This window comes from Saccopteryx leptura, chromosome 2 (assembly GCF_036850995.1).
Source record: "Saccopteryx leptura isolate mSacLep1 chromosome 2, mSacLep1_pri_phased_curated, whole genome shotgun sequence".
NCBI lineage: Eukaryota > Metazoa > Chordata > Mammalia > Chiroptera > Emballonuridae > Saccopteryx > Saccopteryx leptura.
In genome coordinates, this window is record NC_089504.1 from 313,511,954 (window position 1) to 313,532,896 (window position 20,943).

A 20,943-nucleotide genomic window follows, 5' to 3' on the forward strand; every position below is an offset into this window, starting at 1 on the left:
TGTTCCAGTGTTTCGTAGCTCCACTGGCTTTTCTCAGTCTCGTCCAGCTCTTATTTTCTTGGGCTCCATAAACAGCTGCAGATTTACGCTATTACCTTTCCACGCTTTGATCTTCTTGTTTATCTTTCTAAACTATAGAGTCCTAATCCTTTAATTCCAAAACGAATCTGCTCTGAGCAGAAGCATCGATTTGATTAGCGGGTAACAGAAGGGAGTTAGCTCCAGGCAACATGAGTGAAAACGATTCTGTAAATTACACACACTGAACAGATGACTTGCAACTTAATTCTTTGGAAAATCAAAGTATGTACTAGGTGTTCTCACCAGGGATGCAAAAGTTAGAGAATGCAAAAAAAAAAAAAAATCACCTCCCAAATGAGAAAGCTATCATGTTGCAAAGGAAATAAACAAAAAATATCACTTGACACCAATTCATAGCATTTATTGACATTTCCATTTAAAAGGCTAGGAAAGCTGTATAAATTGTAAACATGGAAACCAAACACTTGCATAAATTATTTCCAAAACTCTACATTAGAAAACGGTGCAGCTAATTGAAGGGTAGAAATGTAACCAACGAAGAGAAGGGGGGATTCGATTACTAAATCATAGACCCATACCAAAATTTAAGTGCCCGTTTGAGACCAGCAAACCATGATTGTCAAGTTCAAGTTGCAGGACTGATGCCACGAGTGGCCTCAATTGATTCTGCGTATTTTCGTACATTAACACTCATAACCTAGGAATGAGAGCGCAGGAAGGGTCAGGAGAATGTGGACCTTGACGAAGGAGGAGCCAAGAGGGCAACCCAGAGCATCTCTGCTGAGCAACCTTTCCTGTGAGGGTCAGGCTAGCACAATCGCCGCGCTCCCTAGACGATGCTCTGGAGGGGGGCAACGTTGAGTCTACTCCCCTTCTCTGAAATGAGCCCTATTGGTACTTCCAGAGACTGGATTGATGGGAGTTTCCATTCCTTTAGCACCTCCTGCTTTCCCCACATCTGCAGGAGGAAGAGTACAGGGTTTCTGGCTTGAACTTGGCCCTGGACTATTCCTAACTTGCACACTTAGGGAATCAAGTTATGAATGCATGAAATGTGGTGGCATGAGGCTCCAAGCTGTCCCGAATGGTTCCATGGAATCACGGACTACAACACCCAAATCACTTGTTTTTATCTGTCCCGCACCTTTTCACCCTTTCTTGAAATTTCACCCTTTCACCAATTCTATGAAGTGGCCCCATAGCAGAAAAACCTGGCAGAAGGGAAAACAAGCCACCCCATAACTACCTACCCTGTGGGAAACTAACTTGGACCAAAGTTCCTCAGCTTCGGACATTCATTCCGTCTCACTTGCTCGCTGGTTCCTAACACTGTTTCACGTTTCCAAAGGCATTTTCATATTCCTTTCCTAAATTCCAATGCCGCTGTGTGTTCTTAAGATAAATTCTCAAGTGTACCATTACACACAAAAGCACAGTGGTAGGATTGTACCGTGAGGTTTCGGTTTTCAAGTCTTTTTAACACTAGAGAAAGGAGTCCTCATTTAAAACGCTGAAAATCGCCACGAAAAATATCAAAAGAAACCTGAAATGTACACACCCCTTGTTCATTAGGTATTACGTGTCAGCCTATTACATTTTATGAGTATGTTATAGCAGTTGCTCATGGAAACTCCTCTCACCTGTTACAAGACTATCTGGTAATGTGCTGGATGAAATGTAAGGACGAAGTTCAAGTTACCATCCCATAAAAATGGGTTTTGTGGTGAAGGGTCTGTTTGCAGGTATAGAAGTGGACTTCCTCACGCTTCTGTCTGAGATGAATGTGGACAAGCAGGCTCAGGAGACTGGCTTTGGAGACTTGCTCTGGAGGTAGAAATGAAATGGCTAAAACTCAACTAGAGCTCGTCAGTGTGGTAGTTAAGACTGGAGGCCCCCATCCCCCCTGACCAGAACCTTGATCAGCTTTCCTTCCAAACGACAAACTCATTCACGTCTAAGAATCTAGTAGGAAGGGGATACAGAGAAGTTTACTTAATGATTAACTCGTGAGTTACTTACTGCAAATGCCAATCAGTGTCTGAGCGATTGCTGTGGTCACTGGAGCACTAAGAGGCTGTGCCACGCAGTCAGCACTGACCCTGCTCAGAGGTGAACAGAGGCTCCCCAAGCATAGAATGACTTGTTTCGGCCCAAAGCCTTCGGTCAGACTGACCGGTGCTTTGCATCACAAGCCCTGAAAAGTCTGGTTGGCAAAAAACCCACTGAGTCTGCTTACTCAATAGCCATAGACTACCCAAATCAAAACATACTCTGAGATTAAATAAAACTTGAAGAAAATCATGTCGGTGGTTGTCAAGATGTCAAACATATGTCTTTATAGCTCACAACGTTCCACACAGGATTGAATGCAGCCCAGTGGCTGACCACTGAGATCTGCTCTATACAGTGGAGCAGGCAGTGGAATTCTCACCCCTCTTTTCATACTTGACATTGGGTCCTTCGGCTGACCTGGGTACGCTCCCCTTCTCGATCCAGAAGGGATCTCTTCCTCTGCGGATCTTCTTCAAGGTCATCTCCTGGTTGTGTTACTGCGAACGTATATTCACAGCCCTGCTTCCTTTCCTCCTTTCACAGAACACCCTGCGGTGCGGTTAGGAACTCTGTCCCCACATTGTCACAGATCAGGATCAAGTTCATTTCCAATGGCAGCTTCACCCACTTTCTCCATCCTTCCCCAGACCCCCTCTTGGCTTTCCCAAGCTACCTCACCCTTTCCCCGGGGCAGCACTGCTGTCGTCACTAAAGGAGCAGCTGAAGTCGACTTCTCCCCAACACGCTGCTTCCAGATATACCACTTCCACGTCTGCTGTGAAGTACCTACAGCACCTGAGCACTTTCGATAAATTTTATTGACGCGTAAGCCATGTTATTTACATGTCTCTTCCATCTTTTATACCCGTCTGTGTTACCTGATTAGATTCTAAGATCTCAGAAGGCAGGGTTTGTGTGTGACACATTTGGGGCCAGAAACAGCAGAAAAGGAGGAGCAGGAAAGTTGTTTAGTAAATGTTGTTTGGAAGTTAATGGAGAAGGAAGTGAATTTAAAAGCAAAAGAGGAGAGAGGAAGAGAAGTCACAAGAGGCCTTTCGTTTTGCTCTGGGTACCTCCATTTGAACCCATTCACGGATGGGTCGCAGCATCTGATATCATATCATCCATTCCACATAATCACACAGGTAACATTTTACACTTTCATAGTGCTTTGTGCTTATTTCTCAAGGGTCGTCTGCACACACGATCACCTCTGATTCTCACAATGAGAAATCCTAGGAGGTGGGCAAGGGAGGTCTGCCCTTGTTTGGCTGATGGGAAGAATGAGGCTCAGAGAAGGGACCTAACAGAGTGAGCTCATGACACAGTAGTCTCTGAAAACGATCGTTTCTCCAAACAGCATTCTGTAAAATACTTACTCAAATTTACAGCTCGTGTCATTACCACTGGAACTTTGAAAATGGGGGAAAAAAGGAGAGACACAAATTTTTAACTTTACATTTTGAGTGTTTCAAATAAGTGGGACTCCAAAGCACACATGATAGGAGGATCTTCCTTTTAAGAAGATCACACGAGCTGAGTGGCTGCAAACCCCTTTGGGTGTGGTGCTCCCCGTGACAGCTAGTCCGTCCTGAGTTTGTTGACTGGTAAAAAATTGTGGCGGGTGTTTACAGAAAACAAGGGCAAGCCAGGTGTGCTTTATAACCAACACGAGAGTAGAGTGCTGGTGATCCCATGGACCTGCTCACACCACCCCACCCCCCACCAGTTATTGTATGTTCTCTTTGGTCTTGACATCAGTTTAGAAGTGTATCAATTCTAAGAAGAATGATACAAATCGAATTTTTTTATGCTAGTTTGAAAGGCATGGCCGGCCTGTTTCTTCCATGTCCAAAGGAGGTCACCACTGTTAGTACACTCTTGGTGCATTTATCACCCCAGGCAGAATGGGAGAAAAGAAAGGCCTGTATTTAGTCCACCTGTTGTCGCACAACTTGAATTCACTGTAGGGTATCCATAATATAATTCTGCTTGCTGTCTGAAATTCTTAAGACCATATCCAGGAAACCCACTACTTCTGAGGGTCACACAAAGAGAATTCTTCAGTCTGGGTATTAAACCGAGACTGAGGGTCAGAAATCAAACCCGGAGTGGGCCTTCTCTGCCACACTCTTGGTGCTCTGAAGGCTGCCTGAAAAGGAGTCTCTTTCCTTAATTTCACATCCTTGAGAGATTTAGTCACCTGCAGCCCGACCCCGCCTCAGAGGTATAGGGATGAAAAGGGGCTGCATTTTAATTTCCCAGAACCCACTCTTCCTGCACTGTGAGGCTGCAGACAGGCTTACTGAATGACGTGCCGCAATGTGTGGTTCTGGATCAATGATTACACGGTGGTGTCAGCGCTCTTAAGATGTGACACCGATTTTGATTAGAACCCCTCCCCCCCCCCAATTGTGCCTGCATATCTCTTTAAAGTGTTAGCTGAGCTGATTTTAAAAAGGACACACAATAGCAATGGTGTCATCTAAGTCTGCTTTTCTTCTGAGCTTCACTCAGGTACCAGGTAACAGAACGGGCCATGTTGTTCCATTCCTCCCTCTAATGTGGGCAGTGGGGACATGGTGACTTCAGGAGTACACCTCAAGGGAGATGGCACCCTCTGTCAGGCCCACAGCATATAGATGGCTTCAACAGTCACTCAGCGGAGTCAAACACAGTGACAACAGACATCAGGAGCAGCCCTCTCCTCTCCTTTTTCCCCAGCGCTCTTCTTGACATTTCCATATTGAACAGAGAGGGGGCAGGCGACCACTGTTTCATTTTTAGGTTTTGAACACCCAGAGGAATGTGATGACTAGGGACATTTGCATGAATCACAATCTGGTGATACTTGGAATGTTTAAACATTACCTTTGCTTAAAGGGCAATTTCTCTTTTGAACACCATTTGGAAGCAACTATTCATCGGCAAAGTGCAAGGATCAGTTAGAACCTCTCAGAGCCTCATTCTACAGGACTGACCTTGAACCTACTGTCTGCTAAAGTGGGATGCTCTCGGGAGTTCCAAGTGCCCAATTAAAAAACAACTACAATTAAGGATGTAAATCTAAACTTTGATATGTATTTTGAATAACCAAATAAATATGCTTACTCCCACCCCCATCTTTGGGGAGTTTTTTTTTTTTCTTTCCTTTCTAGAACAAAATGAAACTGTCAACATATTCATCCATCAAGAAAGCCAACGTTGCAGTTCCCAGATATGGAGGCAAAGGGCCCTTCAGAGTGGTAGCACCAGAACAGGAGGGAGAATGCAGCTAGATGACGCTCCCTGTGGAATCCTGAGGCTCTACAATCTGTCATTTGGTTTCTCACTAGTCGCTTTTTAAATTCCCGAGACAGTCTCAGTATACTTGTTGTTAATATTCCTAGTAAAATAAGTTCCTATGGAGACAAAGAGGGAAATACAAGCTGTTAATAAAATGTCTTCAGAGCTCTCTTCTCAGGACACAAAGCAGCAGGGTCGCCGTACAAACCAGCCTCAGACGCGCCTTCCCACCGACGCGCTGAGTTCCTCTTCGCCCTGTCCGTCCTGTACATTCTCATTGTTCGCCTTGGAAAAGGAGACCAACTTAGCAAGGCTGTTTGTTAGCTGAGGTTTGAGGTTTGTCTTTTGTGAAGTTCTGCTGGCTTTTGGCCCAAAGTCCAGAGATCGCGACTGAACCCGAGGGGTCCCAGCGCGTTGCTAACTTATTAAAAGCTCGTGGGTGGTCGCGTGACTTCTGGCATCTTCTCACATCGCGACGCACCCCCTTCCGCGGGCCCCTCCGCTGGCTTCCTTCCAGTCTTGCTTCCACGGGAAGCGGATAGTTGGCAGGCGTGCAAGGCGAGGCCCATCAGCTGTGGAAGCTGTGCACGGCGGTCTGTTTTTGGGAGAGCCGCAGGAGCTCCTCGCGGATGGCCTTGATGAGTGAGGCGGAGGAGTGGCTGGGCTGGAGGTCCTCCGTGGAGCTGGCGGCATACGCCAGCCCGGCGCCTGGCAGCCCCCTGGGCGGGGCGTTCCCAGGAGGAGCGGAGGGCTCCCGGCCTGAAGTCCTTGGCACCTGGAACAGCGGTGAAGAATACTCCTGATGGCCGAGCATGTGCGTCTGCAAAACACAGCAGAGGGTGCTGCACTTCCCACATGAGGACAGGAGGGAAAAGCAAGTGCAATCTGGCAGCAGGCACGTGCCCAGGACGTCCTCCACCCATTGCCCACTCAATAACTCAGCCCTCTGATAGGAACCTCGGGACTAGAATGCAAAGAATAACTGACAAAATTGTCCAAGGGAGGGCAGTGCAAGAAAGAAACCCTTGAACTTGAACTTAACAGATGCCTCATAAACACTTGCAGAAAGGCAGAAAGGATGATCTGGCCAGCCAAGTAAGTCTCTGTGTCTGTGTGTGGAGGTGAGCAGCCACTGGGAGAACAGGAAGGGACCCAGACAGCTGGAATGGAAGGAAGGGAGCTTGGAGTACCCCATGGGGTTGAAAGGTCAGATGAGGAGCTCTAACAGTTGCAAAAGATAAGCAAGTACTAACAGAGGGACTGACAAAGCAAACAAATGCCTTTGTCCCAGGACTAGAGCCCAGGGGCCATGGAACAGGGACAAGATCGCTAAATCATTTTCCATTTTCTCTCTCTGTATGTCTGTCTATTGAGAGCTCTGTAGAGCCTTTTCTTTTCAAAGTTACCTGCACTAACACATGACAGTTTTGCTTATATTTGCATAATACAGGGTTGGGCAAAAAGGATGTTTACAGTCACTCAGTATGGAAAATGACACAATAATTAATACATAATAACACAAGAATAAACTCTGTTTCATGTGTTCACAATTGTAAACCTACTTTTGCCAGACTCTGTATAACTGGGTATTTATTTGACAAGAATTATTATGTTTTCAGAGATTTCTTTTTCTTTCTAATTTTTTTCAATGAAAAAGCTTGCTCTGTATGTATACATGGGTTCTAAATCTGTGGTTTCACCTAAGAGTAAGCTATCAAACATTAGGATATGTTTCTACATTTCACTTTTCCCAGTAGCGATGGGAAGCACTCTAAAGTGATCACTGGGTTTGACAGGAAATTGCCAAACTCCTCACAAAACCACACTGGCACAATGAAGGCAGAAAAAGATAAATGTCAGCAAATACCTGAGATTTCTCACAATGTATCTTTCGGGAAAAAAGTTACATTCTACCGTTAATTTCCTTCATTAAGTAAACCCATCAGGACATTAAAAAATTATCTGCTAGGCCCTGGCCAGTTGGCTCAGCGGTAGGGCGTCGGCCTGGCGTGCGGGGGACCCGGGTTCGATTCCCAGCCAGGGCACATAGGAGAAGTGCTCATTTGCTTCTCTACCCCCCACCCCCTCCTTCTTCTCTGTCTCTCTCTTCCCCTCCGGCAGCCAAGGCTCCATTGGAGCAAAGATGGCCCGGGCGCTGGGGATGTCTCCTTGGCCTCTGCCCCAGGTGCTAGAGTGGCTCTGGTCGCAACACAGCAACGCCCCGAGGGGCAGAGCATCGCCCCCTGGTGGGCAGAGCTTCGCCCCCTGGTGGGCGTGCCGGGTGGATCCCGGTCGGGCGCATGCGGGAGTCTGTCTGACTATCTCTCCCCGTTTCCAGCTTCAGAAAAATACAAAAAAAAAAAAAAAATTATCTGCTAAAAAGACACATAAATGCAATGAAAGTTGTGGCATAAAATGCATAACATAGGACAAAACAAAACATATTATTTTGGTTTAAATGTTCATATTCATATATTTATCCTCCATGGATAGAAAATTCTTAAGGAAAAAAAGAAAACACAAAGGAAAGCCTCTGTACCAGTTACCTGTGCCCATACTGATTCTGTTCTTACAACGGAGGGATCAGAGGGATAAGAAACCTCCAAAGTAAACCCTGGGCCACAAAATGCCCCAAACTGCGTGTGCTTTTGGCAAAAAGCATCTACTCACGGTGCTCATAATGGACATGTTAATAAACCCAATAGCAAAGCACAGGCAGTGAGCAAGGTCATGAGTATTTATATAGTGAGCACACTCAAGACCAAGTCCAGCCTGACCAGGTGGTGATGCAGTGGATAGAGTTGGACTGGGATGTGGAAGAACCCAGGTTCAAAACCCTGAGGTCGCCAGCTTGAGCGCGGGCTCATCTGGTTTGAGCAAAAGCTCACCAGCTTGGACCCACGGTCGCTGGCTTGAGCAAGGGGTTATTCAGTCTGCTGAAGGTCCACGGTCAAGGCACATATGAGAAAGCAATCAATGAACTAAAGTGTCGCCACAAAAAACTGATGATTGATGCTTCTCATCTTTCTCTGTTCCTGTCTGTCTGTCCTTATCTATCCGTCTCTCTGACTCTCTCTCTGTCTCTGTTAAAGAAAAAAAAAAGACCAAGTCCAGATTTTAGTTACCTACAGGTTCAAATTCACTATTGCAAAGTCAAAAATCACAGACACAGAAAGTACAATGGTGGCTGCCTGGAGCTGGGGAGAGGGACGAAGAGAACATTTGTGCTCAGTGAGGACAGAGATTCAGTTTTACACGATGAATAAAAGCTACAGAGATGGATGGTGGAAATGGTTGCATACCAGTAGGAATATACGGGAAACCAATGAACTTGACACTTAAAAATAGTTAAGATGACAAACTATGATATGTGCATTTTATCACAATAAAAAGCAATTGTAAATTTTTTTTTTTTTTTTTTTTTTACAGAGACAGAGAGAGAGTCAGAGAGAGGGATAGACAGGGACCAACAGGAACGGAGAGATGAGAAGCATCAATCATTAGTTTTTCGTTGCGTGTTGCGACACTTTAGTTGTTCATTGATTGCTTTCTCATATGTGCCTTGACCGTGGGGCTACAGCAGACCGAGTAACACCTTGCTCAAGACAGCGACCTTGGGTTGAGCTGGTGAGCTTTTGCTCAAACCAGATGAGCCCGTGCTCAAGCTAGCGACCTCGAGGTCTCGAACCTGTGTCCTCTGCATCCCAGTCCAACGCTCTATCCACTGCGCCACCGCCTGGTCAGACTGTAAAAAAGTTTTTAAAACTGTTATTTAGGTCTTGGTCTAGATTTTCTACAATGAATATTGCTTTTATTATTTTTAAAAGGTTATTTAAAAATAAATCATGATTTTAAGTCTGAAATCTGCCTCAAGAAAAATGATAGACTTTCTGAAAATTCAATGCCAGTTCTCTCCCAGTCTGAGTGGGAGGGATCTACCATCTAAAAAGTATAAGCAGAAATATACTCAAGGGGGGAAAAAGTGAGGGAGGTTTAAACTTTTGTTCCTGTAGGTTTTTTATTTATTTATTTATTCATTAGAGAGAGAGAAGGGGGGAGGAGCAGGAAGCATCAACTCCCATATGTGCCTTGACCAGGCAAGCCCAGGGTTTTGAACCGGCAACCTCAGCGTTTCCAGGTTGATGCTTTATCCACTGCGCCACCACAGGTCAGGCTCCTGTAGGTTTTTTAAAAGGGGTCCCCAAAGCAGAAGCAGCTGAATTAAGTGATGATGTCTGAATTCTCAGTGGTAAGCCGAACACCGGATACTCACGGCCTCTCTTCGGCCCGCCTCCTCCTCCCCGTACGACGGCCAGCCTGGTCCCCCATACTGGCCACCTCTGCTGGGTGTGACGTCCACTGGCTGAGCTCCGCTGAGTCTGCCCGCAACTCCCACCTGAGTCAGGTGCTGGATCTGGGAGCCTGAGGAGCAAAATGGACCGGCCGGGTCAGCATGGGCAGAAGAATGAGGCTGCCCAGTGAGGCCCTCCCTTAGGGACAGGGCTATGAGCTTTGTTCAAACATGGCACTGATTCCACCTCCAGAGAATGACATTTCCTAAGAAAGCCAGACCATGAGCTTCTTGGTTAACGGGCTTTTACTTCCTTTTAATACTGTGGCTGTTAGTGATGGTCTTTTTTTCTTGGCTAGACATCAAAGGACTAGGAGTAAAAGGTATAAAAAGATCTTCCATTCATTTTTGCAAAAGTTAAAATAAGGATGATCTTATTCACTGAGAAGAAAAGACTGAAAGGTTTGGAACCATAGAGAAGCTGCAACCTGGCTCCTTTTTGCTTGTGGCTTTGAGACCCACAAGGAGCCTAAAACATTATGTACATTTTTTTCTTAAAAGGCAGGATGCATATGTATTTGAATTCAAAATGTTAAAGTAGCCCTGGCCGGTTGGCTCAGTGGTAGAGCATCGGCCTGGCGTGTAGAAGTCCCGGGTTCGATTCCCGGCCAGGGCACACAGGAGAGGCACCCATCTGCTTCTCCACCCCTCCCCCTCTCCTTCCTCTCTGTCTCTCTCTTCCCCTCCCGCAGCTGAGGCTCCACTGGAGCAAAGATGGCCCGGGCGCTGGGGATGGCTCCGTGGCCTCTGCCCCAGGCGCTGGAGTGGCTCTGGTCGCAACAGAGTGACGCCCCAGAGGAGCAGAGCATCGCCCCCTGGTGGGCAGAGTGTTGCCCCTTGGTGGGCATGCCGGGTGGATCCCGGTCGGGCACACGCAGGAGTCTGTCTGACTGTCTCTCCCCGTTTCCAGCTTCAGAAAAATACAAAAAAAAATAAAAATGTTAAAGTATAAGTTCATTCTATTCACATTGTGTCCAAAACTTAGCCATGTCATAATTTTAATTTTTTTTTCTTCTTTTCCAAGTGAGAGGAGGGAAGATAGAGAGACAGAATCCCCCATGTGCCCCAACCAGGATGCACCACCTGGCAACCCCCATCTGGGGCCATGCTCACAACCGAGCTATTTTGAGTGCCTGAGGTGGAGGCTCCACAGAGACATCCTCAGCACCCAGGGCCAATGTGCTCGAACCATTTGAGCCATGGCTGCAAGAGGGAAAGAGAGTGTGAGAGAAGGGGAAGGGGAGTGGAGAAGCAGATGATCGCTTCTCCTGTGTGCCCTGACTAGGAATAGAATCCAGGACATCTACATGCCAGGCTGACACTCAACCACTGAGCCAACCAGCCAGGGCCTACAATTAATAATTTAAGGCCACCCACCCAATCTCACTGGTGAGGGGTACTGATGGCAAAGCCAGGAAGCTCTCTGAACCCATGCTCCTACCCATATGTCGTAGTCTTGTGTGGCTAAAAAGACCAGGTTTCAACCAACATATTCTTCCCCACCAAGTTCTGGCATATGAAAATATCCTTATCCTGCAGATTAAGGGAGGAAAACTATGACTTTTAAGTGCTATGAAATAAAAGTGTTTATTTCCAAACGCCCCTAGGATCATCCAATTCATGTGTGATACTCAGACTGGCCCTGCAAAGGTTCAGAAATTTCAGAGGTAAGGGAGGTGGGTCTCTCCATATTTAAGTCATCTACTCTGGTGGCCTAATCAACAGCCTCCCTTAATCAAATACTTAAAAAAAACTCCTCCATGGTTTTATCTGGATATACAATAAAAACTAAAAACTAAAGGTCAGGAAAAAGAAAAACAACTTCCAGGCTTCTGTCTACAGGCACACTTGTCGATTACTGAAGATTCATAGCAGTATTAAAATTATTGGAACTAGCCCTGGCCGGTTGGCTCAGTGGTAGAGCGTCGGCCTGGCGTGTAGAAGTCCCGGGTTCGATTCCCGGCCAGGGCACACAGGAGAAGTGCCCATCTGCTTCTCCACCCCTCCACCCCTCCCCCTCTCCTTCCTCTCTGTCTCTCTCTTCCCCTCCCGCAGCCGAGGCTCCACTGGAGCAAAGATGGCCAGGGTGCTGGGGATGTCTCCTCGGCCTCTGCCCCAGGCGCTATAGTGGCTCTGGTCGCAACAGAGCGACGCCCCGGTGGGGCAGAGCATCACCCCCTGGTGGGCGTGCCGGGTGGATCCTGGTCGGGCGCATGCAGGAGTCTGTCTGACTGTCTCTCCCCATTTCCGGCTTCAGAAAAATACAGGAAAAAAAAAATTATTGGAACTACTAGTTCTGTTTGCCCAGCAGACATCATTTGAGTGAATCTTGCAAAGAACATAAATGTAGCATAGCGTTCTCCTTCACTGACAAAGATTCAGACAACCATAGAGGCCGTAAAGAATAGCTTCGTGTTAATACTGCGATGGTAACTGAAATAATATTTCAGACATGTTTTGTATCTTGCTTTGTTCACTTAACAATACAACACAGGCTTCCCCCTGATTCAACATGGGGCATCACACCCAACAAGACTGGGTTTTCATTCCAGCCAAGCCATGGATAAGCCCCATGACCTTGAGCATTCGCCTATCACCCCTACCGAGCCTCAATGCCTCACTTTTCCAAAGGGATTAAAAAAATACAAAAAACTACTTACCTCATGGTGTTATTTCAAGAATTAAAAGAGATAAAGTAGGTCAGGTACCAAACACACAGGAGGTAACCTGGAAATCTTAAATTCCCTTTTTTGGGCTCTTTTCTGACCTATTCATTTTTTTTTTTTTTTTTTTTTTTTTTTTTTTTTTTTTTTTTGTGACAGAGACAGAGGAAGGGACAGATAGGGACAGACAGACAAGAAGGGAGAGAGATGAAAAGCATCAGTTCTTCGTTGCGGCTCCTTAGTTGTTCATTGATTGCTTTTTCATATGTACCTTGACCGGGGGCTATAGCAGAGCAAATGACACTTTGCTCAAGCCAGCGATCTTGGGCTCAAGCCAGTGACCATGGGGTCATGTCTATGATCCCACGCTTGAGCCAGCGGCTGGTGACCTCATGGTTTAAACCTGGGTCCTCTGCGTCCCAGTCCGATGATCTATCCAATGTGCCACCACCAGGTCAGGCAGACCTGTTCATTTTAAATAGCTACTTAAAATGCCCTTGTTACTGGGGATTTAGAAAGCTCACAACTGTTTGCTATTATGAATGATGCTCTGATAAACATCTTTGCAGGCCCTGGCCAGTTGGCTCAGCGGTAGAGCGTTGGCCTGGCGTGCAGGGGACCCGGGATCGATTCCCGGCCAGGGCACATAGGAGAGGCGCCCATTTGCTTCTCTACCCCCGCCCCCTCCTTCCTCTCTGTCTCTCTCTTCCCCTCCCGCAGCCGAGGCTCCATTGGAGTGGAGGTGGCCCGGGTGCTGGGGATGGCTCCTTGGCCTCTGCCCCAGGTGCTAGAGTGGCTCTGGTCACGGCAGAGCGACGCCCCGGAGGGGCAGAGCATCGCCCCCTAGTGGGCAGAGCGTCGCCCCTGGTGGGCGTGCCGGGTGGATCCGGTCGGGCGCATGCCTGCGGGAGTCTGTCTGACTGTCTCTCCCTGTTTCCAGCTTCGGAAAAATACAAAAAATAAAATAAAAAAAATAAAAATTAAAAAAAAAACATCTTTGCACATGTAGTTTTTCTCCAATATTTTGGATTTCTTTGGGGAGGAGTAACCTAGATTCCCAGAAGTGGCATTACCGAATCAAAAGCTCATTCAGTCATTGTCAAGATGCTTGCCAGAAGTTTAATGATGTACACGAACATCAGAAATAATATAATAGTAATGATAATAATGGTAACTAATACTTATTAAAGTTTATCATGCACCAGGCACAATTTAAGCATTTGATGTCTTTAATCACCAAAACAACCACAGGAAATAAGTACTAATATTATTCCCATTGTACTGATAAAAAAAACTGGATGCTAATTTCACCACACTGCATTATTACGAAAATAATTTATGATTGTTTGAAATGGTGCTTCACCATGGTTTTAATTTGCATGCCTCTAATCATTTTCAAAACTGGGTGTTTTTCATGTTTACTTTCATATGGGAAGCACACATTTCTTCTGTGTATTTTCTTTCTGCACTTTGACCGTTCATCTCTCCTGTCCTTTGAAGTTTTTCCATTTATCAATTTACATGAGTTATCTTCTATCATAAAAATACCTCTCTTTTTTTTAATTTTTTTAAATTTTTTTAGAGAGGAGAGAGAAAGGGAGAGAGAGAGAGACAGAGAGAGAAGGAGGGGAGGAGCTGGAAGCATCAACTCCCATATGTGCCTTGACCAGGCAAGCCCAGGGTTTCGAACCGGCGACCTCAGCATTTCCAGGTTGACGCTTTATCCACTGCGCCACCACAGGTCAGGCTAAAAATACCTCTTGGTTGGCCCTGGCTGTTTGGCTCAGCTGTAGAGCATGGGTCAAGCGTGTGAATGTCCCAAGTTCAATTCCCAGTCAAGGAACACAGGAGAAGGACCCATCTGCTTCTCCACCCCTCTCCCTCTTGCTTCTCTCTCTCTTCCCCTCCTGTAGCCATGGCTCTATTGGAGTGAGTTGGCCCTAGGCACTGAGGATGGCTCCATGACCTCTGCCTCAGGCACTAAGAAGAGCTTGGTTGCTGAGCAACAGAACAATGCCCCAAATGGGCAGAGCATCACCCCCTAGTGGGCTTGCCAGGTGGATCCTGGTTGGGGTATATGTGGAAGCCTGTCTGTTCCTTCCCTCCTCTCACTGAATTAAAAAAAAAAAAGCTCTTGATCATATTTGCAGCAAATCTTCCTTACATACTATTTTCCTATTATTCTTGGTGATTTTTAGACATACATATTTTGATAATTTTACATAGTCAGATACATACTATATCTTAATGATTTTCCCATGATACATTTTTACAGAATTTAATGTTATTAGAAGTTATTAGAGAATTTTAATTGTGGTCTAAGAAAAACACTATGTATCTTTACATTAAATATATTAAATATTATACTCTTGTAAGTAAACCAAATTATGCCTAATTTAACAAAATTTATTTTCTCTCTGGCTTCAAAATTCCCAGAAATTGAAAACTCTGAACTATGTGTTTTTTTAAAAAATATAAACTGACGGTTTTTATTTCCTATGTGGAGATATTCTGGGTTAGATTTTTATTTGAATGTCAACAGGCAATTAAAGGAAACCTAACCACTAAAAGCAAAGGAAAGCTGTGTGCAACTGTCTGATAATGAATTAAAAGCACTAGAAAACGTGACCTTTCACTGTTAAATTATTAAGTAAAGGGCTGCACTGGTTACCCACAAATAACACTAAGATCATTCTTTTAATGAGGGCTGGAAAAGGGGGCAGGAAGGAACTAAAACAGTTCCACATGGCCCCCAGCTCCCCCCAGGCCACATATCTGGCAACAGGGAAGAGACAGCAGGACTCAGGCATAGAGGCATGAAAAAAATGAAAGGAAGATTTAAAAAAGGAAGATAGTCATATTAACAAAGGTAGAAGAGGAGAAAATGAGGTGACGCTGGCACCTGGCTAGTCTAGAATGTACTCTGCCAGAATTAGTCAAAAACCAAGTGTCCTCTAGTTCAGAAATGCAAGCTAAATAGCCACAGGTACCTGTGGTGCCCCCGACAGGCCGAGGCCGGGCCACCGATGGCATGTCCTCAGAGTAGATCCCTCGGGCAGCAAACGGGGCTTCAGCTGATGTCTGTGGCTGCTGGGACTCAGGAGGCACCAGCTCTGAAGACTGCAGTAAACCGGGGCCAAAACCGGGTCTGAAAGCAAAGCACATCCTGCATCAGGACCACACTATACCCTGGCTCTGCTATCTGATTAGGTGTACCCTCAGCCCTGTGGGAAAATAGGACCCATGTGACCACTGGCTTTGTGTCTATCTCCTCTTCTGAGGGCAGAGGCTTCTTCTGTTTGCCCACTGCCTAGTCCCCAGCCTTTAGTCTTCAGCCCTCAGATCAGTGCCCAGACTTGGCCAATGCTTGAAAATTCGCTGTCAGATGACGGAAGAAGAAATCCTTTAGTTTATAGATCGAAAGAAGGTGCAGTCAAATTCTAGGGCCTGCTCATCTGCAGCATCCGACTAAAGCAGCAGTTATCAAGTTTGGCTGCAGGCTAGTCTCACCCAGGGAACTTTTAAAGAATTTTTAAAAAGATTTTATTTATTCATTTTTAGAGAGAGAAGAGAGAGAAAGAGAAGGAGGGAAGAGAAGAAAGAGAGGAGAAGGAAGCATCAACTTTCATATGTGCCTTGACCAGGCAAGCCCAGGGTATTGAACCGGTGACCTCAGCATTTCACGTTGATGTTTTATCCACTGCGCCACCACAGGTCAGGTTCACCCCGGGAGCTGTACCGATGTCCACGCTGTACCCCAGACCAATGAAAACAGAATCTCTAGAGGTGGGACCCAGACATTGATAGTTTTTAAAGCTCCACAGATGATCCTGAAATTGAAGGCTGAAATCCCTTTTACACGCATAAAAAATTTTGAGGGTTCCCAAGAGCTTCTTTTTTTATTTCTTTTTATTTTTTTTTACAGAGATAGAGAGTGAGTCAGAGAGAGGGATAGACAGGGACAGACAGGAACGGAGAGAGATGAAAAGCATCAATCATTAGTTTTTCATTGCGCGTTGCAACACCTTAGTTGTTCATTGATTGCTTTCTCATATGTGCCTTGACCACGGGCCTTCAGCAGACCGAGTAACCCCTTGCTGGAGCCAGCGACCTTGGGTTCAAGCTAGTGGGCTTTTTGCTCAAACCAGATGAGCCCGTGCTCAAGCTGGCGACCTCAGGGCCTCGAACCTGGGCCCTCTGCATCCCAGTTCGACGCTCTATCCACTGTGCCACCGCCTGGTCAGGCCCAAGAGCTTTTATGTACGTATGTGCATTACATCTATAGAGAGCTGTTTTATTTTAAATCAAAATTGAAACTTTTAAAAATGCTTAAATACTTAAAGGCTTACTCTTTACTTAATTATTTCTACTTGACCCAGCTTGTCAGCCCCCTCCTGCCTACATTTGCAGCCCTTTTACCCTAAATCGCATGCTCAGGTAGTTCAGTATGACCCAAACACTCTGGAGAGTGAAAGTTATTAATAATTATGCTGGACAACAAGTATAAACTGGAACTGAACTGGGAGAACCACATCATATGACTCCCTGTCATTAACGTCTTCCCTGGATCACCTGCACTCCACGTGCTCCTCTGGCCTGTGTTGTTTTGGGGCCAGCAGTGCCGGGGTGGGAAGTACGGGCGGGGAGAAATAAGGCCCTCTGAAAATGACCGGGAATACAGAAAACTAAGAGAAAAAAATAAAGAAACAGCACGGTCCTATGTCTCTAAGTGACTGACTCCTGGTCATCGAAGGGCAGTTGAGTATAATTTCTGAGGCTGTTTTTCTGCTATGCCTTCTCTATAATGAATCAGTTGTCCACTCACATGAAGGTCTATTTATAGACTTTCTAGTCTACCCCATTGGTCTATCTGTCTAACTTTACAGCAATACCACACTGTCTTAATCACTTGATGGTAACTTAAAACATTTAGAATAATCCTAACATCTTACCCTTCCTTCTTAGAGCACCTTGGCTATTGGTTCTTTGCATTTCCACACAAAACTTACAAGCAGCTTGTCAGTTTCTATGTATTTAAAAACACAGCAACAAACTACTGGGATTTTGAATGGGACTGCAATGAACCTATTTATCACTTGGAGAACTGATATTTTTTAAACACTGAGTATCCAACCCATGAACATCTTTCATTAGAGGGCTTGATAATTTTTGGTTATATTTATTCTGAGGTATTTTGTTTTTTTGTTTTTGTTTTTGTTTTTGTTTTTTTACAGAGACAGAGAGAGAGAGTCAGAGAGAGGGACAGACAGGAACAAAGAGAGATGAGAAGCATCAATCATTAGTTTTTTGTTGCGACACCTTAGCTGTTCATTGATTGCTTTCTCATATGTGCCTTGACCGTGGGCCTTCAGCAGACTGAGTAACCCCTTGCTCGAGCCAGCGACCTTGGGTCCAAGCTGGTGAGCTTTGCTCAAACCAGATGAGCCCACACTCAAGCTGGCGACCTCGGGGTCTTGAACCTGGTTCCTCCGCATCCCAGTCCGACACTCTATTCACTGCACCACTGCCTGGTCAGGCAAGGTATTTTGTATTTTTGAGTGGCATCTCCTACTGTATCTTTAAAATTTTAAAAATTTTCTTTTTGTTGCTTATAAGCGTTAATAAAACAGATTTTTATTATCTTGTTTTATATCCAGCAGCCCTGTAATTATCTTGCTATTTAGCCATCTTGCCAAATTTCCTTCATTCTAATGATTTATGTATTAACATTTTAGAAATTGCTACCACAAAGTTATATTACATATGAATAATAACCTTATTATTTCTCTCTTTAAATTTCTTAATCTTTCTTTTTCTTGCCTTATTACACAGGCTAGGTTCCCCCAGTGCACTATTAATAGAAGTGATACAAGCAGACATCTTTGTCTTGTTCCTGGTCTCAGAGGGAAAGCCTTTTGCATTAGACTGAGATAACTTTGAATAGATTAGATTGTGTCTAGTGTGTCAAGATTCTTAACCATAAATGGATGCTGAATTTTTTCAAATGCTGCATCTATTGACGTGAAAGAATCTTCCTCCTTTATTCTACTCAAAATAGTAAATTACATTGATTGACTTTTTAAAAAATACTAAATCACCCTTGTATTGTTGGAATAAATCCACTTTGGTTGTGATGTGGTATCTTTTTTGCATATATTGCTAGATATATTTGCTATTATTTCGTTTTGAATTTTCGACATCCGTGTTTATGAGTAAAACTGGCCCTGTCTCACTTTTTGCAAAATTTAGATCTCTACCATCCTTTGCTTTCCATACATCCTGCCAATTGTATGTTCCTTTTTATCCTGTTATTTCTTGTCTTCTTTTTGAACTATTTTTTAAAGTATTTGATTTCTCCCCTACTATCTTGATATTTACTTTTAGCACTGTTTAGGAAGTTACCCTAAAAATTACACTAGAATCTCTGTCTTATTACACTCAAACATAAATTTGTACTTCTCCATCTTCCCAGGCAGCGAGCCTTAACTCTGTAGTAAGCATAATTATTTTAAAATCTGTGTTCAATACCTCCAGTATCTAGATCCCCTATAATCCCTTTTCTATTGTCTGTTTCTCTTTATTTTTATTTTTAGATATTTTTCTTCTCATTCGCCTGGTTGTATGTGTCTGTGTTCAACTTCACATAGAACTATAATAATGGAAGGCCTCGTATGGTATTATCTTCCTGTAAAGGAGAAATACATTTGTTTCCGCCAGGCTGCTGAAGGGACGAACAGTGTCTTGTCAGCACAATACAATCGGGGAGTGAGAGCATTCAAAGCTAAATTCTAGTCCTTGTAGGGACCCATGTACTTACCATTAACCTTTACTCCAAGGTATAGCCCCTAAAGCTCTGAACCCCAACCTCTGGGTGTTACCAGGAGCTCCCCTCTTTGTCTTCCCAGGCCCATGAGTCTGTCGAAGGCCTTGCTCAGCTTCTCAGCCGCCTCCTCTGGAATCAGCAGGCGCACTTCACTGGGTTTTCTATTTTAATTTTAAAATCTTGTCTGACTTTTCCAGTTGCCCTCAACAAATTATCTAGTCTGTTGTTACTGGAGGCAGAACTTAAATTCTAACTTTTCTGGTAAGGTCAAGAAATTACAAGTCAAAGAGTTTGGCATCTGCTCAGATCAGCTAAAAAATGAGTTTACAAAATTAAGTAATTTTTTTAAATTTATTTATTTATTCATTTTTAGAGAGGAGAGAGAGAGAGACAAGAGAGAGACAGAGAGAGAGAAGGGGGAGGAGCTGGAAGCATCAACTCCCATATGTGCCCTGACCAGGCAAGCCCAGGGTTTCGAACCGGCGACCTCAGCATTTCCAGGTCAACATCCTATCCACTGCGCCACCACAGGTCAGGCTTAAATAAATTTTTTAAAAAAAGATAAACAGGCCCTGGCTGGTTGGCTCAGCGGTAGAGTGTCGGCCTGGCGTGCGGAAGTCCCGGGTTCGATTCCCGGCCAGGGCACACAGGAGAGGCGCCCATCTGCTTCTCCACCCCTCCCCCTCTCCTTCCTCTCTGTCTCTCTCTTCCCCTCCCGCAGCCAAGGCTCCATTGGAGCAAAAGATGGCCCAGGCGCTGGGGATGGCTCCTTCGCCTCTGCCCCAGGCGCTAGAATGGCTCTGGTCGCAACAGAGCGATGCCCCGGATGGGCAGAGCATCGCCCCCTGGGCGTGCCGGGTGGATCCCGGCCGGGCACATGCAGGAGACTGTCTGACTGCCTCCCCGTTTCCAGCTTCAGGAAAAATACAAAAAACCCACAAAAAAACAAAAACAAACAAACAAACAAACAAAAGGTAAACAGCCTAGGTAAGAAAGTCCTAACACATTTCCTCCTGAAAAACTTCACCTTGGCAATGGTCCTGAGGGGGGAGTCATTCCATAGTCTTCATATCTCTGGAAGAAATTCAAAAGAAGATGAAGATTAATAGTCAATACTTATTAGAAGGTGACAACAGCAAACTTAGGTTTAGGTTTGCAGGATCAACTTTCAAGAGAACTATTTTCTCATAAAAGGTTAGCATGCTATCAGGGCATTCTGCCACCAAGTAATACCAGACGTTTTAGGGTGGGGAACTGGGCTACCAGGCTTTGAAAAACATACCACTACTTTTTAGACCTTTATTTATTTTTTTTCTTCTTTTTCCAAGTGAAGAGAAATAGAGAGACAGACTCCTGCATGCACCCCAACTGGGATCCACCTGGTGACCCCTACCTGAGGCTGATGCTCTGCCTATCTGGGGCCAATGCTTGCAAACCAAGCTATATTTAGTGCCTGAGGCGGAGGCTCCTTGGAGCCATCCTCAATGCCCAGGGCAATATGCTAGAACCAATCAAGCCATGGCTGCAGGAAGAGGCGAGAGAGAGAGAAAGAGAGAGAGAAAGAGAGAGAGAGAGAGAGAGGGAGAAGGAGGGAGGGAGGAGGGAGGAGGGAGGGAGGGAGGGAGGGAGGGAGGAAGGAAGGAAGGAAGGAAGGAAGGAAGGAAGGAAGGAAGGAAGGAAGGAAGGAAAATGAAAGGAGAGAAGGAGTGAGGGAGAGAGGGAAGGAG

General features: G+C 45.1%; 1 protein-coding gene across 4 annotated transcripts in view; it reads right to left on the minus strand.

The window, feature by feature from the left end:
* Positions 1-434: 434 nt before the first annotated feature.
* Positions 435-20,943, minus strand: part of KIAA1549 (KIAA1549 ortholog) — a 134,883-nt gene continuing 114,374 nt past the window's right edge. For 2 of the 4 annotated variants that reach the window (XM_066362826.1, XM_066362825.1), the window contains exons 17-20: positions 20,244-20,290; positions 15,384-15,541; positions 9,653-9,801; positions 435-6,199 (exon numbers count right to left, since the gene is read on the minus strand). In XM_066362826.1, the coding sequence (XP_066218923.1) occupies positions 5,948-6,199; positions 9,653-9,801; positions 15,384-15,541; positions 20,244-20,290 (606 nt within the window). In that variant the 3' untranslated portion in view covers positions 435-5,947. Of the gene's footprint in view, positions 6,200-9,652; positions 9,802-15,383; positions 15,542-19,992; positions 20,130-20,243; positions 20,291-20,943 lie in introns of those variants that run through there. The other 2 variants (XR_010748833.1, XM_066362828.1) reach the window with 2 other exon arrangements.